This window comes from Ciona intestinalis, chromosome 6 (assembly GCF_000224145.3).
Source record: "Ciona intestinalis chromosome 6, KH, whole genome shotgun sequence".
NCBI classification, from domain to species: Eukaryota; Metazoa; Chordata; class Ascidiacea; order Phlebobranchia; family Cionidae; genus Ciona; species Ciona intestinalis.
Genome location: NC_020171.2, coordinates 1,801,832 through 1,829,110, shown reverse-complemented (window position 1 = coordinate 1,829,110; position 27,279 = coordinate 1,801,832). Strand labels below are relative to the sequence as shown.

At 35.3% G+C, this 27,279-nt stretch overlaps 5 protein-coding genes across 9 annotated transcripts; 3 read left to right on the top strand and 2 right to left on the bottom strand.

The window, feature by feature from the left end:
* The first annotated feature begins 293 nt into the window (after positions 1 to 293).
* On the top strand, positions 294 to 7,170 carry LOC100185589 (enkurin domain-containing protein 1-like). 2 transcript variants are annotated; one of them, XM_026834811.1, is made up of 9 exons: positions 294 to 722; positions 976 to 1,182; positions 1,495 to 1,737; positions 1,849 to 2,021; positions 2,364 to 2,489; positions 2,727 to 2,890; positions 3,228 to 3,364; positions 3,633 to 4,663; positions 6,107 to 7,170. In XM_026834811.1, exons 1-9 carry the CDS (start codon positions 563 to 565, stop codon positions 6,212 to 6,214), a joined length of 2,349 nt encoding a protein of 782 aa, XP_026690612.1. In that variant the 5' UTR covers positions 294 to 562; the 3' UTR covers positions 6,215 to 7,170. The 2 variants fall into 2 exon arrangements, with proteins under 2 accessions (XP_026690612.1, XP_002124341.1); XM_002124305.4 differs by lacking the exon at positions 3,633 to 4,663.
* Positions 7,171 to 7,718: 548 nt separating this feature from the next.
* LOC100183228 (ER membrane protein complex subunit 8/9 homolog) lies at positions 7,719 to 9,055 on the bottom strand. The gene has a single exon (XM_002124371.4). It carries the CDS (start codon positions 8,802 to 8,804, stop codon positions 8,175 to 8,177), a length of 630 nt encoding a protein of 209 aa, XP_002124407.1. The 5' UTR covers positions 8,805 to 9,055; the 3' UTR covers positions 7,719 to 8,174.
* A 29-nt stretch (positions 9,056 to 9,084) lies between these two features.
* e2f4/5 (transcription factor protein) lies at positions 9,085 to 11,199 on the top strand. Of its 2 annotated transcripts, XM_026834759.1 has the most exons (2): positions 9,085 to 9,264; positions 9,507 to 11,199. In XM_026834759.1, exons 1-2 carry the CDS (start codon positions 9,228 to 9,230, stop codon positions 10,322 to 10,324), a joined length of 855 nt encoding a protein of 284 aa, XP_026690560.1. In that variant the 5' UTR covers positions 9,085 to 9,227; the 3' UTR covers positions 10,325 to 11,199.
* Positions 11,198 to 18,414, top strand: zf(c2h2)-70 (zinc finger protein ZF(C2H2)-70). Of its 3 annotated transcripts, XM_018812163.2 has the most exons (9): positions 11,198 to 11,426; positions 11,786 to 11,860; positions 12,391 to 12,498; positions 13,012 to 13,107; positions 13,863 to 13,964; positions 14,812 to 14,987; positions 15,261 to 15,406; positions 16,485 to 16,580; positions 17,116 to 18,414. In XM_018812163.2, the coding sequence occupies exons 1-9, from the start codon at positions 11,255 to 11,257 to the stop codon at positions 17,651 to 17,653; spliced, it is 1,509 nt and encodes a 502-aa protein (XP_018667708.1). In that variant the 5' UTR covers positions 11,198 to 11,254; the 3' UTR covers positions 17,654 to 18,414. The 3 variants fall into 3 exon arrangements, with proteins under 3 accessions (XP_018667708.1, XP_026690557.1, NP_001122381.1); XM_026834756.1 differs by lacking the exon at positions 16,485 to 16,580; NM_001128909.1 differs by lacking the exon at positions 16,485 to 16,580 and having other exon boundaries at positions 11,202 to 11,426; positions 14,812 to 14,890; positions 15,260 to 15,381; positions 17,202 to 17,653.
* A 254-nt stretch (positions 18,415 to 18,668) lies between these two features.
* On the bottom strand, positions 18,669 to 22,946 carry LOC100180866 (tumor protein p53-inducible protein 11). Its single transcript, XM_002130172.3, has 6 exons — positions 22,867 to 22,946; positions 21,954 to 22,072; positions 21,277 to 21,396; positions 19,929 to 20,123; positions 19,629 to 19,782; positions 18,669 to 19,099 (listed from the first exon to the last, which is right to left on the bottom strand). The coding sequence occupies exons 1-6, from the start codon at positions 22,901 to 22,903 to the stop codon at positions 18,942 to 18,944; spliced, it is 783 nt and encodes a 260-aa protein (XP_002130208.1). The 5' UTR covers positions 22,904 to 22,946; the 3' UTR covers positions 18,669 to 18,941.
* Between the last annotated feature and the right edge of the window lie 4,333 nt (positions 22,947 to 27,279).

Genomic DNA, 27,279 nt, shown 5'->3' with positions numbered 1-27,279 from the left:
CAATTCACAGTTTTTATAATTCATACCCACAATTTAATTACCAAACTATTACATAGTTTTGTGGCAGAATTTGGTTTTATTTTACTTAATATTTTACTTAAAAGTGCATACTTTGCTGTGAATATTAATCATATTTCTAAAAAAGAGAATAGAAAACGACAAATGCGCACCCCGTCAGCTTTTTTAACGCGACGCGCCATCTAGATAATGAAGTAAATTCTTGTCTAAATAAAACTTCTGTTATGTTGTCCTGGATACGCGAAGCTTTAGTTTATTTTCTTAAAAAGCATCTTTTTAAATCGCGTTAACGGCTAAATCATTGACTCATATATTGTCAAATATAATATCAAAGCACATTTTCAGTCAGATAGTGCGCGTAGCAGATTAATTAGTTTAATACACAACTTGTGCAGTGTCGTCTGCTCAATAATGGAAGCTATAATTAGGTTAATTATCTATTTTATCGTAATATACCTTTTATTCTAAGAATTTTTATTATATATGGGTTTGAATAAGCCCTGAAGGTCTTTATTGAGCAGTATATATAGAAATAACGTCAAGTATGCAGTATGGCACTGGTACATACGATTATCAGCGGAATTTCGCCGGTTCTCCCGCTCCACGAGTTCGACCAGAAGCAGCAGGCATTGCAGATAAACACCGGGGAACTGCTATGCACAATTGTCTCAACCAACCTCAAATATCACATTTTGGAAGAGCAAGTAAGATATATTAGCAAATAAATGTAACTTATTTATCATCATGTGTTGGGGCAATGATAGTCGTTATAACAGGGGTGTTCTGTAATTTATGTTTCATTCAACTCATGCCCCATACGAGAGCACACATTTTTTAAATTATATTTATATATTCTGTTTTAAAAACTGTTGTTTTGCTTTTAATTCCCTTCTCTTTGTTCTTTCAATATCTACGCTAAAGAAAAAGAGAAAAAAATATATATGTTGTGTTTTTCAGGCCAAAGTATGAATATGGAAAATGGTCCAATGCGATACAAAGGCATAAAATCACCAATATTGGTTGACCCTGTTTATAATGGCGGAAAATATTCAAACCGAAGTGCAAGACCGGTACCCAGGGTTCGTCCTGAGGCGCAAGAGGTGGCTGAGAAGTCAAAAGGATGCATGGGAGTTCTTTTCAATAACTATGGAAAGCCAGATCCATGTATGTATAATACATAGGTATAACAAAATTCTATACACATATATACTATACATAGAACATAATGTTTACTTATTCCAAAAATGATAGGGAAAATAGAGGCGAAAATCAGATTAATAAAATAACAAAGACAAGGAAATCAATAGCAAAATGACAGTTGTTAAGACTTTAGTAGGGTTTTGACAAAAATTGCTCTGTTAATGCCGTTTCGGTACCTTTTATCAACATAGCAGTACAATATTAGTTTTAAACCTTAGGTAGCCATCTGTGCAGGTTTTCCAGCCCTTTTACTTAACTTAGAAATAATTTCTTTAGACGACTACTGCAACACTAGAGATGAAAATATCAACCCTGAAAAAGGCCCTTTACGCCAAGCTGGAGTAAGAAGCCCTATTTTAGTTGACCCCATGTACAGAAATGGGGAATACTCGGGCAGGACCCCACGCCCGGTTCCGAGGGTACGACCAGAAGCAGAAGAGATTGCTACAAAGTCAAAGGGGACAGTAGGGAACCTGTTTGTTACTAATGAAAGAAGATATAATGAAATATCTAAACCAAGTAAGTGAATAGAGTTTTGGGATAGTTTAAGTATTTTATTTATTACAATTAGGAATGTGTAGATGGTTGTCTTTCTGGGTCTTTGTCATATTCAATTCCTGCTTTTAACAGGAAAACAGGAGAAAAATCACACTGCAGCTAACGTACGTCGAATGCGTGAAATACAGAGGAATTCCAGGGCAAGGGAGCAGGAGAAGCAAGAGAAGAAGAACACCCCTGTGAAAGCTTTGTGGAAGTCAACACAATATGAAGGGGTGGAGTCAAAAGTAAAGAACTTTATGCAGGTGATTGAATGAATGATTGTAAAAACGTCGTTATAACACAGGTGTTCTGTTTCATACACCTCATACTAGCTTATGAGTTACCCCGTATGCAACCTATTTAAATCCATAGATTTCAATATTGAATTATTAATGGTAACTTATTTATCCTCGCGTGGCGGCACACTAGTAGTCGTTATAACTTCTAACGCAGACAGTGTTCTGTTTCTTACACCTTCATCACCAAAGGTTCCCACATATAATTTTGTGGGTCATTAGGTGACTGTAATTGTAACACTACTCAAGATATTTAAGTTTTACTGTTTAAAAGCCAAAGCTTTACTTCATACCTTCTTATCTCTACAGTCACCCCCACAAGCCCCACGTCCCAACACAGAGAGACCTCATTCCGCACCAGCTGGGTCAAGAAGACAAGAAAACTTTAATTCAGAGAAGGAAAAGTTTCAGCCAACCAGGTCACAAACACCAAGAGTAAGTGAAAAAAAAGCAAAGAAATTTTTAGATTAAGGGAATAAGTTACGTATGTGGTAACTCAGAAAAGGGCATAAGGTGTATGTAACAGAACACCTGTGACCTGTGGTATAATCACTGTTGTTACCCCAACGAGCAAGGAAAAATAAGTTACACTCATTTATTGTGATAATTTATTTACTTTAATAAATGTTTTTTAAATTAATTATCAAAAAAATATGAAAAACTTTATTTCAGGCTAGAAGTCCATCCCCAAACTTTGTTGCACGAAACGCACGAGCTGCAAAAAGTTACGAATTGAAACGCTCGCGGTCACAACTTGCCTTGAGAGAATCTGATGAGAAATATCAGCAGGGATTGAAAAACTATGAGGAAACTGTTAAAGGAAAGACACCATCGTAGTAAGTGTACACTATATGGGATTGCATCTCCAAAGAACAGTTACACTAAAACTGCTTCAACCCATGGGTTGTCAAAATTGTCACCTATATAAAAAAGTTGCCCCTCCAAGGATCATTAAGTTACTTTCATTCATACACTCACTATAAAAGCACAGTTAAGGGGTTATAGTTTTCTGATTAAGACTTGCATGCCTGGTAAAGATATTTTTATTACTTGTGTCTGTTTCCAGTCTCTGGTTAAGGGTATTGTGAAATAGTATGGTTTTAGGGTTTAAAAAATACAGACTTGCAATGCATACCTACCAATGCTGTTTTTAATACTTATGTTTTTTTCCAGCCTCCGATCCAGACAAAGACAATGGGACATGCAAGAAAGGGATCGAATACGAAACGCTCCCGACCCTACTGTGCCTGAAGGTCATACAGTGTTGCCAGATAAAGAAAGAAAGGCAACACTGACAACTTTACGCAAGTGTAAGTTGGTTTGAAACTTTGAGTTGTATTTTGAATTTGTAGCACAGCTTGTGTGGTGTGACTGTGACTGGTATTTAATTAACGATTAAGCTAGTCTTTTTTCTTGTGCTGTGATTTTTATGTTGTGTGATTGGTGCTAGGGAACAAATGTTGTTTTAATTCTTTTTTCACAATACCACATTGATTTATATTCTAAGTCCCCTGGCAAGCCTTAGGACCTCACCCATACAATAGAACTAAACTCTTAAACTGTACTATATGCTATTAGCCCTCCACTACAGTGAGCATACCACGCTCACAAAGCTGCAACCAGACACAGAATACTCAGGTTATGATTCAAGACAGTACACCAATGCACATAATGTGTCTGACAAGCTACGAAAGCTCAGAAGATCATACAAGCTAGCAATGGAGCAATATCCTAACAATAATAGCAACCAGAATAACTACAATCACCAAGACCCAGTAGTGAATACACCAGACAGCAATGACGATTACATTTATGATGATTATGGTGGAAAAAGTAATGAAATTTATGAAAATAACAAGAGAGCCGAAATTAACATTAACGCAACTGATGGTAGTCCTGTGTATGTATACGCTCCAAAAACAATAAACTACCGCCCAGAAATACCAACACCACAATACCCTGAAGACCCCTTTACTTCTGTAGAGCAGGAAGAAGATGTTCCAAACACTGAATACTATTTTGATGAACCACTTCAAACTTCGCCACGCAAAACAGTCACATTCAGAACACCAAGCCCTGATAATGGTTACCATCGTACCAGCTCTATACTGAAACCCAGTGACCACTTTAAAAGCTCTGTACCCCTACCAAGTGATCATTTCGGAAGCTATGTACTCCAAAACAGTGATCATCTTACTAATTCAATACCACGCCATTACAGGAGTTCTATACATCAACCTTTTGATAATTACAATGACTCCATGCTTCAACCTAGTGGCTGCTCCCCAAACTCCATACATCCACTTATTGGACGCTATTCTTACCCAATTGATCATCATAACGACCAAATGGGCTCTGTACCTCCACCCAGTGACCATTATGACGACTCTATGCTTCAACCTAGTGCCGGTTTTTCAAATAACCTACAGAGACCTAATGGTAATGACCATAGTTGCTCTGTAGCCTCAACTAGTGGTAAATACACCCACCCTATACCTCCACCAAGTGACCAGTATTCCGAAGCGAGATATCCCCGCCCTGTACCGCCATCTAATGTCCGTAATCTTATAACGACGACGTACCAAGAAGCTTTTGAAGGAAAAAAAGAGGTGTGGTAAATGACTTCAAGACAAAATGGAAAGATTTGCAAACTTTAACACATGTGTGACACAGTGGCCTTCTAGCCCAGTGGTTTAAAATTGAAGTTTAGGGGATAACAGGGTTAAACAGTTAGTTTGCTTTTTTGTAGGTATAATTCCATCTTGTTTTAGCATTTGTTTAAAAGCACTCTGTTGATAATTTGTCAGCTAAACAAACTAATAGGTCAATTCGAGCCTAAATCTAAGGCCCCATGTTGTGTCATGCTGTACAACCACACCTATGTAGAATAGAATAGTAATAATTTAAAAGCTAAATATAGAGGTTCAGTGTCTTAGCATTCCACAGGGTTGCAAGGGCCCAAAACTCCAAAAATGTTTAAAAAATGTTGCCATTTCAGCAAATGGTTACTGTGTTGTTGATACTGTGGTAAAGTTTGCAAATCTTTCGTTTTGTTATTAAATGCAACCCTGGGAATGGTAGTTCAAATCTTGCATGGTCAGTCCACAAAGTAGTTTATGAATGGAATGCAATATTGATGTAACTTGAGTAGAATCCAATCACATTTATACTGCCGCATAATAAAGTGATCTTAATAAAACTAACAAACTATAGTCTATGACCAAATGTTATGGGGATATCTAAACACAATTGCAAAACAATTGTAAGCAAGTATCTAATGGTCTGTTCTCCTGATTCTAGAAAAAAATCTCTTGATTGTGGGTAAATTAACCCTTAAACTACCAACACCTGTTTTAGAACTGTTTGGTTAAAATAATACATTAGATACTGTTTGGCCTTCTAAAACATCTGTTAATATCTGCTTGTTATTTTTAATATGAACGTTTTACCTATTTTCTTTCCTTTTTCCGTTTATATTACCACACTCATATGCTTGTCATACATTAGTAAAATTGCATGTTTATTGTTGATTTCAGGTTACTATAGATATTGAATATTATTGCTGCTTATGTATTATCACTGTATAGAATTTCCTTGTTAGACTATTCGGCATGATAATGCTTTAATTACGAATCATTTTTATTTTCTAATTTGTTTTTCTGCTAAGGACATTAACGATTACCACTGTAGCGATGTGTCAATAGTTATACTATACATGTTTTATTTATTATTCAAAAGAAAAACCGTTTCTACTAACCAAAAACTAAAGTTTTTCAATCAAAACTGATTTCTACAACACTGTTATAATCATAGCGAAAATTACCAAAGTATTTTTGTCTAAATCATGATTTTTCAAATTTTGTTCTGTTTTTTTAAATTTATTTCAGATTTCCGTGCTAGTCATTATTTTGCATTAAGCAATACTGATTTTAGGTATTATACACACACGTGGCAACAATTTTTAGTATTGGCAAGTATTTAAAACCCTGTTTATATGTAAACCATTGGAAAGTATTCTAGGCAGCACATTCTAACATGACCTCTCCCCACAGCCCAACAAGAGCTCTTGGAACGACACCGACTCTTACCCATCCGTTCAGCCGACACTATGGGAGTACGCAACCGGAAGACAGAGTTGGAGAAGCAGATCATGGAGGTAGACGAAGCTATTAAGGTCTTCGAGCGTCCAAGAGTGTTTGTAAGACTTGGAGAGTGAATTTTGTAACTTTTTCCAATTTTGTCCAAACAAAGAACATTCAAGAGCAAGGTGTGGGATTGAGGGGTGGATTTTGTTGCTCTTTTATGCATTTTGAAACCAAAGGGCAATTTGTAAGGCTACAGCAATGAATATTGTAATTTTTCCGGCATTTTTTAAACCAAAAAATATTCATGGCAATATGTGGGACCGGAAATAGGATTTTTATTTACTTTGTTTCTCTATTTTCTAACACTGTAAGAGAGTCCACAGAGCAGGGGAGTAGCATACAGATGTATTTGGGCTAATATGGTATTGGTATTTATTAGCAAGTATTGTAATGATATGTTGTTCGAGACATTTTGTTCCAATTTAATATTTTTTTGTCCAACTTTGTAGGTAGTTTGTTTTTATTTATATTTGGGTAAAGTAGATAAAGTTTAAGTATTTTGTGTGACAGAGCAAATATGTTTAAAATAATTAGTAAAATGTATTAAAATGATACTAGTATTGTTTCTATTGTACAAATGTGGTGCTTTTCTGTACAATATGCACTTAATTGCATTTTCACTGTGCAGTGTTTTTTGGGGGTCTAAAACCATGTAGTTTATGTTCAGACCTAAAGAGCATTACTTTATGGAAAGTTTTAAAATGACTTAGTGTACTTCCTATTAAATTAAAAAGATACCTTAAGTAACCACATAAATATGATCATTTTATGTTTTTGTTCGTTCAATTGTGTTGTTTATAGTGTAGAATTAAGTTGTTATTTATGTATTGCATTTTAAGTAAGACAAGTGAAAACATGTACAACAACTATCGTTGGAATGACGAATGTACGTACCAGACTTGCAGTAAATGACACTGCTATATTTATCACATTAAACCATCCACTTTAAGACTTGGATATTTAAAACCAAATCAGAAAGGTTGAAGCTGTATTGTCTAAATATGTAGCTTCAGTAGACGATTTACTTAGCATATCTGGCCATGAAATTGCACCCAAAACAACAAAATGTTAGTAGTAAAGAACCATTAATGGAATTAGTCAAGTTTTACAGTAGAAAACTTTATAAAGGCATATCTTGTGTAAAAGTGTAGGACTCGTGTCTCTTATTAAAGGTTATGTGAAAGATTAAGCATATGCAGTTTCTTTTAAGGATACAAATGCTACCCACAAATGTATGTGGCAACTCGCAAGCTGGCATGAGTGTATAAATCAGAACACCTGTGTTATAAGCACTGCCAGTGCCCAGACAAGCGAGGATAAAACAGGTTACATACATTCACTTATATGCATGTAAGAACTAATGTCTTTGGGCATTTCTGTTGTTGTTGTATTTGTAATTCGTTATTTAGTTGCTCAAAAGTTGAATGCTTTTGGCCACAATTTATTTAAATTGGATATAATCATATTTCAATTTGTTTATGTAAAAGTATCTGTACAAAACAGAAAACAATGCAATAGATTAGAGATGTTCATTTTATTTAAAACATTTATTTAATTTGTATTTAAATATCTTGAAACTATCAGAAATACAAACGCAACGGAAAACAACATCAAACTAAATTACTCTATTGAAACAATACAATAAGATTGTGAAGTAACAAAAGTGAAGCATTTTGTCCTTTGGAGCAATACAGTAGAAGTATTGTTTGTTTTATGCAGGAATTAAATCTATAATAATTGTTGTTATTTCAAAGGGTTATAGGAAAGACAATTTATGTAGCTTCTTTTGTATATGTATCCTATTGCGGCTGGGTTAAAATAGAATATGAGTTTTACTATTGAGGGATATAGCCATATATCATTGCACTCTATACCATGATTTAGTGGTCCATTTTGACACTTTTTAATTTCAGCATGAACGTCCACTTGTAAATTTCAGTGGCACTGCATGCTATAGGGTAGATTAAATTAGTGGTCATTCCATTGCAATTAACTGGTTTACTGCGTGGTTTAGCCAGTGTGCTGAAATGTCATCCAAATGGTTATCAAAATCAACTATATCACGGGCTACTTTACGATTTAAGAGGTGCATGAGTACAGGTTCACAATTTTCTTGGAAAGTAATGTCCTTCTGGCTACACCGTTTCCATTTTCCTTCGTTAGCTTTTTCGAAAAAGTTCACAGAGTCGGTTTTCGTAATTCTTTTGTTGTCAATGACGACAAGGTGGGCCAGGGATTTTCCTTTTTCCCCGCTTAAAACAGATTCCAGATTTCCGTGTATTTTGTCGGCGATTTTTGAACCAAATATTGAAGGTTCTATTGACGAAGGGAGATGCTGTGGTGCTTCGTAATAACCAGCAACAAAAAGGTCATTAGCGTGGCAATGAGCGTCCACATGGGTGAGAGCTATTTCTAGCATAGGAGTCAACTCAATACATTGATGGAATAGCGGTATAGCGTCTACAATTTCAATGGCTTTACTTTCTTTTAACGTTTGCTTGCAAGCCACGAGTAACCCGTTAATTGCGCAATGCGGGTACTTTGCAGCATGTAGTTGCAGTTTAGTAAACGCTTTACAAGAAACTTCGACGGGATGTCTTGACATTTCTAAGTTTTTGCGTATAACAAACTATTAAAACTAATTCCTACTGTTACAATTTGTACACCTCATGCCTAAGTGTTATTTTTTTGGCGAAAGTACCATCGTAAAATCGCCGCGTAGATTTAAATTCTTAGCAAATGTAATTACTTTCTACATATGCGGAAACTCTTTTTAAACCATTAAAACCGGTGCTATCGGTCAATATTTACATTATTCGTATTCCAAATTGAACCAATATGGAAAAGCAGGGCCAAGCAGCAAACCTCAAAGCCGAGACAGCCCCTTTTAATTTGTGACTTGCGGTTCTTTCGCCTGAAACGCCACTTCAATATTTTCAAGTGAGCGGCTATGAAAGCAATTTTAAAGTCTCTTGCGATGTGATATATGTTTACATGATTCTGTTAATATAATGTTGTACAGTAACCTATGCCATGTGTCGGACAGGATACTTTTTGGCGTGCACGTAAGCCTGTGGCATATTATACGTAAAATGTGTGGTATATTATATTTACATGTCGGTGTTACTATTTTACATTTTGTCTATGAAATATACATTGTGCAGAATTTGTTTAAGGTTTACCAACGTACTAGTACTATGTGTGTGTGCAGCCTAAAATATTAATTTTGACAATTGCATAGTACTATGTTTTATGCGATTTCCGATAAATACCAAACACCTAAAATTATGTTTTTAATAAATTACAGTGCACACTATGGCCGATTTAGCCAGCACTAGTCGTCATGAAAAGTCGTTAGGTCTTTTAACAACCAAATTTGTGCATTTGCTGAAAAACGCACAAAATGGGGTTTTGGACTTGAAAATGGCTGCAGACGAACTGGCTGTGCGACAAAAACGGAGGATCTATGACATCACAAACGTCCTTGAAGGAATTGGACTTATTGAAAAACGCTCAAAAAACAGTATCCAGTGGAAAGGAGCTGGGCCTGAGTGCAATGACGGGGACATAGCCGAAAAAATTAACATTTTACGGCAAGAAATACAATCGCTTGAACAAACTGAGCTAGACCTGGATCGGCAGAAGACTGGCGTACATCAGAGCCTACGTAATGTCACTGACGATGTGGATAATAACAAACTTGCATATGTAACACATGAGGACTTGTGTCGTTGTTTTCCAGGAGATACACTGCTTGCAATACAAGCACCATCTGGAACCCAACTAGAAGTTCCTATACCAGAAATGGCTGACCCAAATAAAAGATACCAAGTTCACCTTAAATCTACCTCTGGCCCTGTATCCGTTCTATTAGTCAACAAAGACACAAGTAGTCCTGCTGTGGTGGTACCTGTACCCCCTCCACCCCAAGCTGAAACAGCTAAACCAACAGAGTTGCCTCTACCAAGCATGCAAACTGACACTAACTTTTTAGATGATTTCCCATGCAGTGATACATTCGAGCCACTGCTCAGTCTTTCCCCACTACCTTCAGACCAAGACTATTACTTCAACTTAGATATGAGTGAGGGTGCGTGCGACCTTTTTGACATTTCGCTGCCGTAATTTCTTCTTTTGTAATATCAGCTTTTTGTTGCAACCAGCATGTGAGGTACAATGTTCATTGTACATGACTTTCAATTCAATATTTTCACCAGTACCCATGTTTTTAGTGGGATTATCTATGTTGTGTGGCATCAATAGTTATGTATACATGCTTCTATTCTCTGTGGGTAAAGTCCTTATTAAATTTAGGCCAGATGTCCCACATTACCCTAAATATATACCTTATTTTACATGTTGTCCTTATTTGTAAATTTTAACTATCATAATTAATTTTACCCATTTTTCAACAAAGTTTTATAAAAATTGGCTTATTTGGTTATTTTTCGTATAACCAGCTCAAATTTTAGCATAATTTTATTTCAAATTTGTCAACAAAATTTATTTTAAAGTGTTAATGCACGTTTGTTACTGGTGTATCATAGTAAAACATTAGTTTAATTATTGTATTTAAGTAATTTTACCCTAGATTTTTAGCATCATTTTAAGCTAAGCAGGTTCTGCTTTATTTACTCTAAAATGCTTTTTTCTTGTTTGTATTTTTATTTCCCACGTAGCTACACTGATTAGCATATAGCCCACCCACACTTTAGGCATTGGTATTTGTGCGTGTCTGCCAGATTGTAAAGAATGCTCTTAGCAGAGAGAAAATTATTTAAAAAAAAAACACATCGCAAAAAATTGTTTAAGACAAAAAAAAAACAGAGCAAAAAAGTTGTGTAAATCTTTCCTTTGCACAAAAAGCAAACTTTACAATCTGGTATGTCTGTCTACATTAGATTATTTTCCTTATAATGTGTTCTTGGGCATAAAAGCCATTTTAATTATGACTTCATTTTCTACATTCACTGCCATTTAAACAATATCGTACATTGTAGTTCAAATAGGCTCCAGACTCATTTAAATACCCACCCCTGAAAAATATGGCCAAAAATGTCATTTAGAAGAAAGAACACGAAACCCATTCGAGTCCCTGAGCCTTTGCTACCTTACGAAGCAATGCAAGATGGTCTAACTTCACCTGGGATTTTACATCCTGGTTTAAATGATCCATGTTCACCACAAGATGTTCACGTGCCAGGTTTCCATACAACAACAGGTCCAGGTGAGTGGTGTTTTATCTGTACAGACTTAGTAAAATCTGATCACATTTTTTTTTTTTATTTATTTTTTTATGGCAGTGACAGTTAAAAAAAGGCTGAACCAATTATACCAAAGCTTTCAAAACCAGCAAGCTGTTTAACGGGCCAAAAACGTAAAATTCAGTTAACATAGTGATATTTGCCACTTTAATTCATGGCAATGACAGTTAAAAATACCACTTCTATAAATATATACCTAACTTAAGCATATGATTTCTTCAATTTGTGTCCAATGTAGCCAAAACGTAAAATCCAACTAACGTAGTGATCTTTCCCACTTCAATTCATGGTAACTAATGGTAACTGTCCTACTTCCTTCCAGTAATGAAACATGAAGCGTTCCACCATCCTAGTCTCAACATGCTAAGGGCAGCTGCTTTGTTTCCAAACTATAACGGTATTTATTTGTTTGTTTTCTTAATCTAGAGTAGACACTGCTGCCGATTTCATAACTGTATAAATTAATATTTACAAACTGCCACATTGATCGTTTGTTTGTTATATTAATCTAGACACCACCGCCTATTCCCAACTATGTTAATAATCATTTTTATCTGGCCAATGTTTTTATATTTATTACACAATATAAGCTACAAACTGTAACAGTGATTGTTGGTTTGTTTTATCAAGCCATGTCGTTTGGTCAGTGTGTTTTTACGTATTACACAATGTAAATCACATTATTTGTTTGTTTCATTAAACCTTGTCATTTTGTCCAGCTTTTTATTTGTTACGCATACTTGTTTCATTAATCTATAATCTGTGTCATTTTGTGCCTATTTCCCTTTGCATTACACCAAAAACTGTGCATCATGAAATAAATGGCTATAAAACCTTTACCAAGCATAGATAGCTAAAAGACTGACTTAGTCTTTTTGTTTTTGATTCCATACCTTGATAAATACTGGCATTTGTTTTACACCACAGGGCAGCATTTCCCCCCCACATTATCGAGCCCATGTTTACCTGAAGCAGACAATATGTACATGAACCAATCGCACATGATGCATGCATCTAATGAACAGCATATGCAAGGTGAGAAAAAGTTTCATACTTGGTTACTCGTTAGAGGGCACGAGGTGTTGAAACAGAACACCTGTGTTATAACGACTGTCGATTTCTGGTAATGCAAAAATAAATAAGTTACATACTTGGTTACTCGTAAGCCGGCACGAGGTATTCGCCCAACGAAGAGATAGGCTATATATATTTCTTCTAAAATAGTGTCAACAGACATTAGGCGATTATTCAAAAAATGTAAACCTATAACATAAATACCAAAGCATGTTTAACCAATCAGGTAAAATTGGTTTAACAGGATTGAGTTTATCTTTGTCTTCCTATGTTTATCTAAATTAATATCCCTAGATGTCAGTATCTTATTCATAAAAAAATGTAGACTGGAAAACATAACCACCGATGCATTATAAGGTATAACCAAGGAGGTTACATATGTTTGTCAAGTTGTGGATTTAACTATCATTGCCTCCCCTGTGTTTATAAACGTGTGTCACCAATACTATGAAATGTTATTCTATTTTATCATAGGTTGCGGAATGCCATGGCAGGTCTCTTTATCTCTTGGTAATAGTTCATTGGACCCCCCTACAATGGTGGCTCCTTCTAACCCTAAGTGGCAATCAGGTAATTTTAAATACACTGTGATATTAACCCTTACACTGTAATATTACTATATAATAAAGTGTAGTTTATTTTGAATTCTGTAAAAATTTTGTCATTTTATATCTGAGAGTCTGTGATCATTTTGTTTTTGTTGGTTTTAATAATTATAATTTCCTATTTTTATTTTGGACAAAGAACTTAACTTCCCAAAAAAATCTTGTGTACAGACTTTTTGTAAGGGAACTTATAATTGTACTACAATAAAAATTAGGGTGTGGGGAGAAATTATTAACTTGGCAGTCAAATAATTTGAAAATTACATACCGTATACCTAACAATAGGATAATCAAATTATGCCTATAAATTTTTTTGTACCCCTTACCCTGTCACAGGTGTCATTTTTAAATTTTTTACAAAATCTGGGTGGACATTTTTAGAATCTAAATATATTTTTTGTGCAATACATAAAGAAATTCATTGATTAATTTTGTGAAAGCAATATTCTTTGACTCTGCTTGTTTGTATAGTCTAGTATAGACACTTAATAACAGGGAAAAAATGTTTTTGTTTTAAAACAGTGGTACTAAACATGTTATGCCACCCCTGGGCCCTGTTTTAAAAATCAGGATGACACGTCAACCTAGGCACCCATAACGTGACACTTATGTGGCATATGATTCTAAGTTGTTAATAAAAAGAAAAATATGACATAATATACATACCATACTAAGTATAACATTACCATAACTTATATTAACAATACCTTAACACAACAGAGCCCACCTCATCAAGTCATATTTCCCAACAACATCATATCAACTTACCATCACCTCACACACAATTAAACCATGTTAAATGGGAGATGTCACCAACGCAAGGTAATTTGCAACTTGTATGTTATATATATATCGTAGGATGGCACACCTTTAACGCATAATATCCAAATATTCTGATCTTGTTTTAAACAATTAACAGCTGTCCATAGAAGTCGTGAGGATACGGTTTTATAATTCTTGAAATGTTCTTTGTTTACTACCAAATGGGATGAAAAAATTGAATAAAGAGGTGTCCCATCTTCCCTTATCTTACTATATAGTATATATGCAAATTATACATTATATATATATATATGTTTGCTCAGTTTTAATCTTTTATTTTTATTTGAAAGTTACTAAATTAATAAAATTAGTATCATATGTTTGCTCAGTTTTAATTTTTTATTTGAAAATTACTAAATTAGTATCGTAAGAAAATGCTTCAAAATAGAGTTGGCCCAAAATTTGTAATTTCCTGAAAACGCCCTGCTTGAAAATTATCTCTTTCACAGTCAATACTTCTGAACGAAAAATTTAGGTTTCACCCAATTTCTCTTCCATAAAATTTGCATTTTACTTTATTTTTCTGGACTTGAAGAGTGTCGCTTTCACACTTATCGCTTTTGAAAGGTTCAAAAATTCCAAATAATATTTGCTTAAGGTGTGACTAGACTTGCTGGACGGAAACTGTATTCATTTTTGCATGCTAGTTTGAGTCTAAATAAAAATTGTAAATAAAGAACATTAACATATAGTGAATAGCAGTAAACATAATGAAAGCTATGTTTTTTTATTAGCTATACCTATGTATTTATGGTTTATGTCTATAGCATCATATGCCTTATCTATTCCAACAGCTTATGCCAATGTTTACATATGTTTTTTTTATTTTATTGTTGTTGTGTTTTAGAATCTGTAAAGCCGACGGAGCAACCTGTTAAAACAACTTCTGACGCGACACCCGTTACCTCTGTACTGCCCACTAATGGGCACAGTCAGGATCCTCTTTCTCCCCCAAGTGGTGGAAAGACACCAGGACCGAAAAAGTCGAGAAAAATCCGATTTAAATACCAAGACAAACAGAATGTAAGTGTTATTTCAGCGGATAATGTGGTTTTAAAACTTTAATATGTTTTCTGTCGTTCAGAGATTAACATTTCTTGGGCAAATGTCATGAATTTGCTTGGGAAATTAAAAAAAAACTGTTAATATTCGCCTGAAAAGTCTGTAGCATGTCAAGGCTACGGTATCCTGCCACAAACCAGCGGCAATTGGCACCTAACTTCATCTTTTGCGGCATTTACATGCAGCAGATTTTTCAGGTAAATTTCCAGATTTTTAAGATTTATATTCACTCAGGCCGACGTAAAATACAAATGTGAAACGTGCCAATACTGCACCAACCGAAGTGACCATTACAAGAGACATCTCATCACACATTCAGAGGACAAACCATTAAAATGCGGGACATGTGGATACAGTACAGGAAGATCAGATCATTATCGGTATGTGTGTGTTTTGTATTTTAATTTAGACAGGCTGTTCTTGTTTTTAGGCAGCTGTTCTTTATAGGTTTGTTGTTGTTTGTGTAGTATATACATAGAGAGTGCTGTTTATTTTGTGTTCTTGTTAGGTAAAATGCAGACAGTGAGACAGACAGATATGTTTTGTTGTTTTTGTAGGAATATTTTGTAGCTTTTATGTTTATTTTATGTTCTTGTTTTGACAAATAATAATATTGTTGTTACTGTAGTATTTTGTAGCTCTTACTTAGTAGATTCTACATTCTAGATAGTTCGTTTTTTTGTTTGTTTTAATTTGTAGACAATTTCAGTGATTTGTGTTGTTAGTATGTTGTAGACTGTGGTGTTTTATTTTGTTTCTGTTTGTAGCTAGTTTATTGCTAGATCTAACCAGTGTTACGGTTTTACTTTGTAGCATGTTGTTATTTATAGATTTATTTGTAGATGCCTATTGCCTAATAGCGGTTATTAGTTTATGATTTATGTTGTTTATATAAGTAGTAAAAACAGAGATGTTCTTTATATAAAAAGGCTTGTACATTTTATTTGTTGATTTGTGTTTTTTGTTTGTTCTTAGTGGAACTGAATCTCCAGCAAAAGGTCTAAAACTAAACTGTCTGCTTCATGAAATGATATAGACTGTTTATGATGAGTTTATAAAAGCAGATAATGTTGTGTGAACTGCATTCTGTACTAATACCTATATGATATGTAGGGACAGTCGAGGGAATATTGTGAAAGTTTAGAAATGATGTTTAGCCTGTTCTTACATTTATGCATGTTGTTATTTTATTTTTATAATTTGTTTTTCTTGGTGTTTAATGTTGACTTTGATATGATACGGTTTGATATACAGTTGTAGCAGTACAAAGAAGAAAAATTGAAATTTTAAAAAGATTGTAAAAACAATTTAATAAGTTTAATCACACACACAAAAACTTTTACAACTAAACCGTTCTAAAAATCAATTTATGATGAAAAATCGCATGCGTGTTTTTGCTTTTTCAAAATATTTTGTGGTAATGTGTATGTATGTATATTAAGTTGCTGTTCTGTTTAGGCGGCATTTAATGAGACACGGCCTAAATAAGGAAGAAATTCACATTCAGTGTGAAATGAACGGGATTAAAACCGCACCTTCCCATTCTTTAACTAGGTTCGTATAGTAGCTTGCATGGCTTGGTTTTGCATGCGCATTTCAAGGACTTTTCAACAGTGGTGACAAAAAGGTGCCAATTTATTTGCTGCTTAAAAAGGTGTTTGGTTTATATGTTGCAGGGATGCAAGTCTACTCTTAGAATTTTGCAAGTTTGCAAAAACCACTGGAGTTTAAAATTGTTTTTTCATTAAAGTATGCTCGGAAAAATACTAAATTTCTTCAGAAATATACTAAATTTCTTCAGAAAATACTAATCTACTAACCGCTAACACAATTCATTGTCTGGACAAATTGCAAATAGCAAAATTAATTCATTTTTAAAATATCTTTAAACAATTACAAACCTAGTAACAGCTAACATTTTTTGTTGCAACTTGATAGATTTTATAAAATACACTTTCAACCTCTTTGAATACGAGAGCAATGTCCAATGGGAGACAAATACTAACATAACCTTACAGTTAACACATATTATTGTCGCAACATCTGGAATTCTATAAATCTCCAATATCATTGAATACTACTTTACCAGGGAGCTTAAACCCCTTAAGAGGCCGCCTCGTGCTAAACTACCAATACAGTCTTCTAACCATCAACAAGCAGTGCAGAAACTCTCAGGCTCTAGCTCTATAAATCCAAATTGTTCCCGCCATGCTGTATCTCCCACACACACAAGTGCCTTGCCCCCAAAGCGGTTCCAATGCGAGATGTGCGGGTACGCAACAGATCGCAGCAGTCACTACAACAGGCATACCCGCACTCATTCCGAAGAGCGGCCGTTTTCCTGCGACAAATGTGGAAAACGCTTCAAAATTGACACTTATCTCAAAAAGCACCGCTGCTGTATGCGCCCTTTGCCTACCAATAACACTACAATGCCAAACTGCCAACCAAACGGTCCTACATTGCACCAAACCCATCAAAATGAAGAAACTTTAAAAAATCCAATGCTAAGTCCACGTTTAGACCCCCAGGGGCCAATGTGTATGGGGTGTGGGGCTTGGCTACAAAACAGAAACGACTTTTCAAACCATATTTGCCAGCCACATCCAGTGCTAGGGGCTCTGTAGTTTTTGACATTAAATCAGATACCTTTTATACATTGGTAAATTCAGTTATTTACAAAGGGAAGGGGGTACAACTTTATTTTGAACCATTTCTTTTTTATGCGACACACGAACACCAAATGTACGGTGCAATGAAACATGGTTTTTCATGCTTTATTTTTCATAAAAATCTGCAATTGCTAAACTACTAGCTGCGATATTTTCTAGTTTCCTAACATACTGGTGCTAAAACACAGGTAGAAATTAAGTTCTGGTACGGCATTACTCACCATACTAAACTGCGGCAGTGTTGTCATTGTAAATTTCATGCTTTGTGCTGCTTAAGTGAAAAAAATGTGCACTTTTCATATTGTGCAACACTCATAAATTAAGTTTTATTTTTGCTAAAAAGTTTCATTTTTTATTGTTTTGATATAAACTAACGCAATTTTATTTGAGAGTCATATCAAACAGTTTTCTGTAGTTTACCAGCATTTTCTACTTTATTTCATCATTTATACAAATCTGACTCCAAACACATTAGTTGTTTAACATACACAACAAAATACTAACCAGTTGTTACTTTTGCTGCCAAAATTTCTTCAAAAATTGTTGTTTTAGGTTTTAAAAAAACACTGTAGTTTATTTGATCTGTTTTTAAAAATGTTTTAAAAGTTGTTAAATCTCCAAGTTTCATAGGTTTATTGGTTAAACTGCCGTATTTCATCATGTTTTGCTTTTTTACCTGGCATCACTTCTTCACAATAAAATACTTTGTAATGTTATTCAGACATGAAACTGTTATAACAGGAGTTTTTCTCTGGTGGGGTCCATGCAGTAGCACCCTGATGACCCTGTATGTTGGGGTAATGGGTCAATTCTGGCCTACATCTCATGTCCCATGGCGTGCCCCTGCAGGACCTTACCCACGCCGAATAGAATAGTTATAATGGAAAGACTTTGTCATGATTTGTTTTAAATATATTACCTTATGCGCCCTGCCAAGTTGTTGTCGTCGTGAGGTGATTTAAAGTTTAAATTGGATTTGTTTTTGTTTATTGGAACCCTTTTGTTGGTTTTATGATCAGTAGTTGTTAAACATAACTCTTCTGTACCATAAGGTACTCAGTTACCATAAAACAATTCCAAATTTCATAATCTTCAGTTATGTTTTTATAAACTGTGAAAAAAACACAGAAATAAGCAAGATACAAACATTTGGAATGTCCCTCCATTTTACTGGGATGCAAGTCTCCAGTTTAGTTTGCTTTTCGGGCTCTTTCTCTCTCGTTTTGTTCTTTTTTCCTTTTGTTCAGTCTTGCCATTTTTGTCCGTTTTCTCGCGGCCGACCTGAAGTTCTCCCGTAGTAGAAAAATGCTATCCCTCCGGCGACACCTCGTGATAGCGTTGCCCAAACTACCTTCGATCGCGCGGTGCCGCTAAAGAGGTGCAGTCCCGACGTTACAGATACTGTCATACAAAAATATGCGTAAAAAACATAGCGTAAAATGTACACTTATTATTACAAAATGTTACAACATATTAAACTCAGTGGTCCTTATTAGTTGTCTAAATAGCATAAAAAAAAACGGGAAAAATTCCAAAATATTCACCCACAAAGTTACATACGTGGTAACTTGTAAACGGGCATGAGGTGTATGAAACAGAACTCGTGTTATAACGACTGTCATTTTAACACTAATTACATGAATTCATTATATCTATATAACTAAATCTTCTACCATAACTAAATAAGTTACATTCATTCATATTAACTCACGTCCGGCGCCGTGGCATAGTGGTTAGCGCGCCTACCTGTAACCAATATGTAATGGTTTCAAGGCTCGACGCTGCCACCATTGTGGGCGTATGTGTCCTTGGGCAAGACACGCTGGTAACCTGGCACAAGGTGTATGAACACCCGTGTGATAACGAATGTCGTTTTCCGGCCACGCGAGGATAAAGTAAGTTAGATTTATTCATAGATTTGTTCACATACCTATCACCTCCACTGTTAGAAACAATGCTTGTAGGAAGAGTGTGAGCCGCACTGATCTGCGGTCGTGTATGTCTCTTAATGTTGTGACCAGAAACAGTAAAGCGAGTGTAAATACGGCTGCACCATACATTCTGACGGGTAGGATCGAAAGCCGCTGAAAAGAAAGCAGTATACTTGTAAAAACTACAAAAAAAATTAAAAAAAAAACTAAAAAATTTAAACAATTAATAAACCAAATGTAAGAAAAAGTTAAATAAATTAGCAAAAAAAAAACAACAAAAAAAACGTCCTCGAAAATACCGTTGAATCTTCCAGACGTTGTAGTTGTTTTTCTAATTTTTCCGCGTCGTGACGCAGCTCGTCTGATGACGTCATCAGATCCATATAACTTGTTCTAATATTGCTCGCTAGGTGGCTCACTGTGGCCGTTGACTCGTGTGGCGCTAAAGAGCACGCAAACACGCCATAGAAATTGTCCGGAAAAAATAAGTTCATCTAAAAATGCATAAAATATTTAATTCAATAAACATATACTTTTGGCGCCGTGGTGTAATGGCTAGTTAGCACCTGCCTCTTAAGCTGAAGATGTGGGTTCGAGGCTCGACACTGCTACCATTGTGTGCATGTGTTTTATTGTGCAAGACACAAAGACGCCTAACCCCAATTGCCCCAACCCGTAACTACTGTCGTTGTCCAGGCGAGGTTAAATAAGTTATTTCTATTCATTTACGTGATAACTCGTAAGCAGGCACGAAATGTATGAAATAGAACACCCGTGTTATAACGACTGCCGTTGCCCCGCCACGCTAAGGTAAACTATAGTTACATTCATTCATTCATTCATTTTCAGTTTAAAATACTATGTGCCGTTTTTTTTATTCTGATGGGTTTTTAAAAAGCGGCTCAATAAACGTGACGTAAAAAGCATCTCTGTGGCTTATGATGTGTTTGCTTTATCGTTATAGCAAACATTATTAAACTGCCCAATATACATACACATCTGTTCACTTTATAAATATCGGTGGTAAAATTCGGGGAGGTCGTTTAGGGCTGTTTGTTTTAAATGCGATAGAGGAATATAAAACCGTATTATTACGACCCTAAAAGAGCGTTGTTAATTGTTTAAAACACGATTCGGAAATATGGGACATTATGTGCTGACATTATTCATCTTATACCACAATCCTATATGACGTATAATAAATTCCGCGAATCTGACCCTGATCTGATGTACATATATAGTTTCTATTTGAATAAGAGACTGGCGATGCCATTTAGGCGAAATATATTTCTCTATTAATAACTAGTGGTTGGACTTGATTTTGTTGGTTACGTTTTCACCAGATCACAATCCTATATGTTATTTTTTCAACCAGAACAAACAACATATATTCTAGTATACTTTTAAGCATATGCCCCGTCCCAAAACATATAGAGTAGCCATTTTTCGTCCCATTTGGTAGTAAACAAAGAATATTCAAAGAATTGTAAAAGTCTTCCCATGATTCCTACGGGCTGTTGTTAATTGTTTAAAACACGATTATGATACTTGGATATTATGTGTGCTAAAAGTCTCATCTTTCCCCACCCTGCTATATATGTTCTAGTATAGACAGGAATGCTTCCAAAACATATTAATATAACCTACGCTCCCAACAAGTAGAAAAGCAAGACACATAATCCACTGAAACAACCGAAGTCCCACAGGGTAGTCCTCACTTTGTAGCGACCATGGTTCTAAATGGTTGCATCCGAGCAATTGGGATATCTATAGAAAAAGAGCATGATGTTTTATGGGGGAAGCGTATACTGTTTTGGGCTGTTTTTTTTCCCACGGAATTTTGTGACGGTCTCACTAAATCCAAAAACAAAACTTTTTCTCACGAAAAATTCCTAAAATTTTTGTTGCAAATTTGGATATACACTGGCCTCAGTACATCAAACAACTTAAGTCTGTTTTGTTTATTCGTCACGCTTGGTTTATATATATACTGGCTGTTGACACCAAAATGGATATTCTTGTTCAACAGGTTTGTTAAATTTCCCGAAAATTTACCTACTTATAAATCCTAACTACGTAAGCACACGCGGTTAGTATAAGATTTTGTTGTCAAATTGTGAAGCAATTTTACCATCATGTTTAAAGTTTACTGTCGTCGTAAAACTGTCAAGTTTATTATCCTATATAAAAGCCCGTGCGTCAAAGCAGGACAAATTTACAGCTTTAAGAGTAAATCGCTTCCTGTAATTTAGTAAAAAGTACGAAAAATGCGCATTATGCGGTTAGGTAATGTCTTCAATCTGATTTAAACTTATACACGTTACCTTAGATCGTGGAATCTTTCCGTCTGCACCTTCTCCTACTCCGAGCACCTTTCGGCTTTTCAGTCGACTTTGAATGCTATGCAATACATTCGCCATTATTAACCCTATCGTATAGAAATCTGTAAAGTAAAGATTAAAAGAAGTCAGAAATTGTTGCCTACTAAATTACATACGTGGTAACTCGTAAGCGGGCACGAGGTGTATGAAACCAAACACCTGTGTTATAGTGACTGCTGTCATTGCCTTACCATGCAAGGATAAATAAGTTACAAACATGGTAACTCCTAAGCGGGCACGAGGTGTATGAAACAGAAAACGAGGTGTATGAAAACAATGACATAACGACTGTAGTTCTAAGGTAAAACAAGCTACATTCTTCATTTTAAAATCCTTTAAAGTTTAAAATATACAACCAACATTCGTATTCTTGGTGTCTTATAACACAAAGAGATCCCTCGACACTTTCCACAAAATCTATAGGCGCTCCAGTTCTCTGTACACTGGAAATTTGAAACTTTTCTTTTACATAAAATGTTTTGCTTCTGCTATACTCTTTAATAGCCTTTTAACTTCGCCTGTTATGGAAGCTTTGTCTTAACTTTATTTATCACCGCGAACAAAGGCTGTATCACCCCCTACGGCTGTGACTTACTGCCCACATCATAATACTTAAACATGCAATATTCATACTTTTTAAAAAAAAGCTTATAAGCAACTGCAGGAGTTTGAAAATAGCGAACCAGCTTTCCATGCCACCGGAAAACGCTACATTGTTAAACTCTGTAACGTGCGCACACACACTGCATGCATTCAAGCAATGCAAGCTTAACCTATAACTTCCAACTGCCGTGCGTGTTGATACGCGGCCAATTCAAGTTAAATATAGCGGCCAAAAACCGACAAACAGACTTACCCTTCTGTATAAATGCCTCTCTCCTATACAAATACATATAAATATACAAAACCCATTTATCATTTATACAAATGCCAATATACAAATGTATATAGTACTCTGGGGGAAGATGGGACACTTTTGACACATCTATTTTAAACAATTAACAACGGTCTATGGTGGTCGTGAGGATACGGTTTTATATTTCTTTGAATGTTCTTTGTTTACTATCAAATGAGACGAGAAAATATAATGAAAAGGTGTCCCATCTTTCCCCACCCTACTATATAACTTGTATAGATATTTAATCAAAGTCTGTTTAAACAATACGGATTTTCTGTCCAGTTTCCATACAAACATGACAGTTTATAAATATGATACGAAAAAGTTTCAGATAAAAATTACATCATACGTATTGGATTTCATATTTGTATTAAAACTGACTACATTCTTAGCTGTTTATCTAAACCTGAAAACCTTTAACGACTAATCCCCACGCGACGCTTGAAACGTAATAGAACGACCGCGTACCTCTGTTCTCTACTTATCTTAACTTCTGTTCTAACTCAATTACCAGACATAAAACCGAACCCAGGGCTTGATCTTTCCAGGCCAGATTTCCTGGCCGTAACAGCCTGTGCAGTGTGTACACAAACACAACAATATCCTCTGAACAAATTCTTACCAAAATTGGCTCCTAATCAGTTTCAATTCTCTTCCCTGACGAAAACACGTGTTTTTATCGGAAGCTCGTTAGTATTGCTTAACGGTAGAGTTTCAAGTCAAGAACCATCGATTATTTCGATCCCGTATTAGTACAGTTAAAGCTGGAACTAAACCTTTTAAATAGCAATATATCAAGTAAATTCAAACTGCGTGCATGCCGCGTTAACTTCACCACGGTTCAACCCTAGACCACATAAACACCGTATACCATACACTCGTACCAGTGAACATAGGTAATTGAGTCTTATCTCACCAGCTAGCAAAATTCCAAGTAAGCCGTAACTCATTTCTACATAACAAATGCACTGTGTCTATTGTATCCGGCCCAGCTACTTTCATTGCTATTATAATCAATAGATAAGTTCTGTATTCGTTCAGATTTTTCCCTTTAGCTGATTATTTCCCAGTCAAAATCAATACGAAATGCCATAACCATTCTCTGAGCTTTAAACAACTAACATTGAAAGTTGCAAATGGTTCTATTTAACCATAAAAATCACCGCGTTTTTCCTTAATAATACATCTATAACACCGTAGCTTTTTGTAATCCAAAAACCCCCGCTAAAAGTGCTACCTTTTGACAAAACAGATACATTTTTCCCATGCTGCTATATTAGACTACAACGCATAAAAAACGTTTTTATATTGTAACTAACTTTCGCTACTAACGGAAACGAATGTTTGCATAAAATAAACCACTGACATGTGCATATAATACGACGCGTTTACTTCTACTACTACGCAATCTTTGCTGGCATTAGTAGCGCTTTTCGACCGTGAACTGCTATCACCACATTTCCTATACAGCTTCAGCGGGCGTCGTAAGTAAAAATCAACAACTCACTGTTTTAATCTTAAATATTCGCATTCACAACTCGTTTAATGCATTTAATTAAATGCGTCCACAGCGAACGTTGTATAAACAAGGGGCAATTCCCAACTTCAATTTCACGCTATTACAGATTATATAACGTATTTAAAATTCGTTTAATGCACCTTTAGTTAGCCTTCAGGGAGGCTGTGGCTGTATCTAACCTAGCATTTATATCTCCCACAATCAAATAATATATTCCCATTCAAAACCCGTTGAATGCGTTTACAGCGTATATGTTGTGTATAACCAACAACATCTCGCAAATTTAAACTTCACACTTCCTGTCAAATCGTTTAAAACACGTTAATCGTGCAATGTACGCAGTAGAGCCACCAATTCATAAATATCAAACAGATACAGAAAACATTCGTTTCCAAAATTCGTTTACCAACGCAAGAACCCGTCACGCCACGCTGCAATGATTCGTTTCGCGTGTGCTTAATCATCTTCCGGCCACTACAAGATATCACAACAGCCTTTTTTCTTAAATATAGTAGGGTATGGAAGGATCTTCGCTATCTCTTTCCAACAGTTGAATAAAAAAAAATGTTATAGTTGGATAGGGAAGATAGGACACCTTTCCATTCTATTTTATCGTCTCATTTGGTAGTAAACAAAGAATAATAAAATAATTATAAAACCGTATCCTCACGACTCCCATAGAAGTTTGTTAATTGTTTAAAACACGATCAGAATATTTGGATATTATGAGTTCAACTCCCCCCACCACCCTATATACTAGACACCAAACCGTCTTATATATTGTAACGTATAAAAACACCACCAAACAACTTCGTACCAGTATTAACAACTTCAAAACAACACATTATCCCATCTTTACACATTCCTTAAGACTTAACAAACGTATCAAATAGTCCTCTGAAAGACACAGACATTTCTTATACATATTGCAACCTCTAACAAACTGTCTATTAAACAACTCGTACCAGTTTACAGTCAGAGCCAAAACAATAACATCTCCAAAATTTCGGTTAAATTTCTTCAACAGTTTCCCAAACAGGACATACCATGTTACGTTCCCAACAGTGTTGCCAACTCATTTCCCTTCCAGTGCTACCATTCCAAAATTCACTAACTGCCCACGCATTGGCATGGACTTTAATTTATACTTTGTAGTTCTATTGAGGCAGTCCCGTATAACGGTTACACCGATTTGCGCGCGTATTGCTTTGTTTGTTATCTGACGTCAGCCAAATACAGATTAATTTGCCGACGACTTGCCTCGGTAAATAAATACGCAATTCCGTGTATGGTGCATAACATGTAGGCTTCATATGTGCTAAAGGTGTCTCATCTTCCCCGACCCTACTATATACCCTTATATACACAGTTCTAACATGCTCTTACACTTAGAAATTCTGTACAACACTTTCAGAAGCACTCTTAGGATAAAGTGCCGCACTTATCTATAAGACGTCTGAGAGTCGACTTTTGCATCGCTGTTATATTATGCTATACCGCTTTTACGCTTCTATCCTAGAATTAGATAAATCCCGTCTAATTGCCTACGATTTATACCACTATACCTTTTAATAGGCGCCACTTAATTACTTTTACACGGTGGTTATTTGTCCTATCAAGACTATTTAAACTCGCGATGGCTTATTATATACGTTAATCCCCTTAATTATACAGCAATTTACGATTTGACTATAGCCTTATAACCAAAGTCTAGCAGTAAACTAGGGAACGATAATAGAACAATAATAACTGGACTTTAACACCTCGCTTCTAACAGAGACACTCATTCAGTTAAAAATTCATTCATACTTTTATTCATTCATTCATTCATTCATTCATTCATTCATTTATTTATCTATTCATTTTTTTAATCCAGAAGACCTGAATGCATATATATACGCCAACTCTTAGCTATAATGCCGTTGTACTATGATTAATATTAAATATTAATGTTATATATCGAGTTGAGTTCTATGTCTTATACGCAGTGAGTGCAGATTAAATGAAAGCTGTTATGCGGTCTTTGTTATTGCATTTTAAATAATTTAGACGTTTCTTTTTATTTGTTTCTTTTGTAAACAGTCATGTAGTCCTAATAATGTAGCTTCAAAAGATGTTATATAGTAGGGTTGGGGAAGATGGGACACATTTTCATTTGATTTTCTTTAGTAGTAAACAAAGAACATTTAAAGAATTATAAAGCAGTATCCTCACGACTCCCATGGATTGTTGTTAATTGATTAAAATATGACCATGATATTCGGACATTATGTGCTAAAAGTGTCCAACTTCCCCCATCCCACTATATTTCTTGGTTTCGTTTTCGTAATATCAAAACAGTTCAGTTCTGGTAAAATCGCCCGTGTTTTTCTCCCCTTTATCGCTCAATTTGATAGTAAACACGCTAAAGGCATCCATCTTACCTTCCAGTCCTTATATTACAGCGAAAAGTATGTAACTTATGCTCGTAATGACTTGTGTTTACTCAATACCTGCCCTGCTATAAGCCTGTACTGTGTAACATTTCATAGAATAACTAAAATTCTTGCTATTCTATACACGCAAACAACCTCTGCTGACTGTAGGCGTATAAATTCATTCAAACGTATACACACTACCCCACAGCAAAGTAGGTAGAGTTATAAATAGACTTGTATATACTTCCCGCGTAATGATAACTCTTAATTTGATTGACCACGGCCTACTAGAGACACGGGCTTATAATTCATATTTATCTTTAACATTATTATAACAACCGTCGCTCCCCTACCTCGCAAGTATAAGTAAGTTACATTAATAATTCAATAATTCAGTAATACCTTTATTTGCTATTAACTAAAACACAAGTAGGA

Bases quoted from the DNA above. Each gene is read 5' to 3' on its own strand.
- LOC100183228 (XM_002124371.4), bottom strand. From the start codon at position 8,804: ATGTCAAGACATCCCGTCGAAGTTTCTTGTAAAGCGTTTACTAAACTG.
- e2f4/5 (XM_026834759.1), top strand. From the start codon at position 9,228: ATGCCATGTGTCGGACAGGATACTTTTTGGCGTGCAC. The intron at 9,265-9,506 runs GTAAGCCTGTGG...AATAAATTACAG, and splicing joins GGATACTTTTTGGCGTGCAC to TGCACACTATGGCCGATTTA.
- LOC100185589 (XM_026834811.1), top strand. From the start codon at position 563: ATGCAGTATGGCACTGGTACATACGATTATCAGCGGAATTTCGCCGGT. The intron at 1,183-1,494 runs GTATGTATAATA...TAATTTCTTTAG, and splicing joins CTATGGAAAGCCAGATCCAT to ACGACTACTGCAACACTAGA. The intron at 2,022-2,363 runs GTGATTGAATGA...TTATCTCTACAG, and splicing joins AAGTAAAGAACTTTATGCAG to TCACCCCCACAAGCCCCACG.
- LOC100180866 (XM_002130172.3), bottom strand. From the start codon at position 22,903: ATGTATTTGTATAGGAGAGAGGCATTTATACAGAAGG. The intron at 20,124-21,276 runs GTAGGTTATATT...ATGCATTTTTAG, and splicing joins CTTTTCTACTTGTTGGGAGC to ATGAACTTATTTTTTCCGGA. The intron at 19,100-19,628 runs GTATGTGAACAA...TTTGTATGACAG, and splicing joins TCTAACAGTGGAGGTGATAG to TATCTGTAACGTCGGGACTG.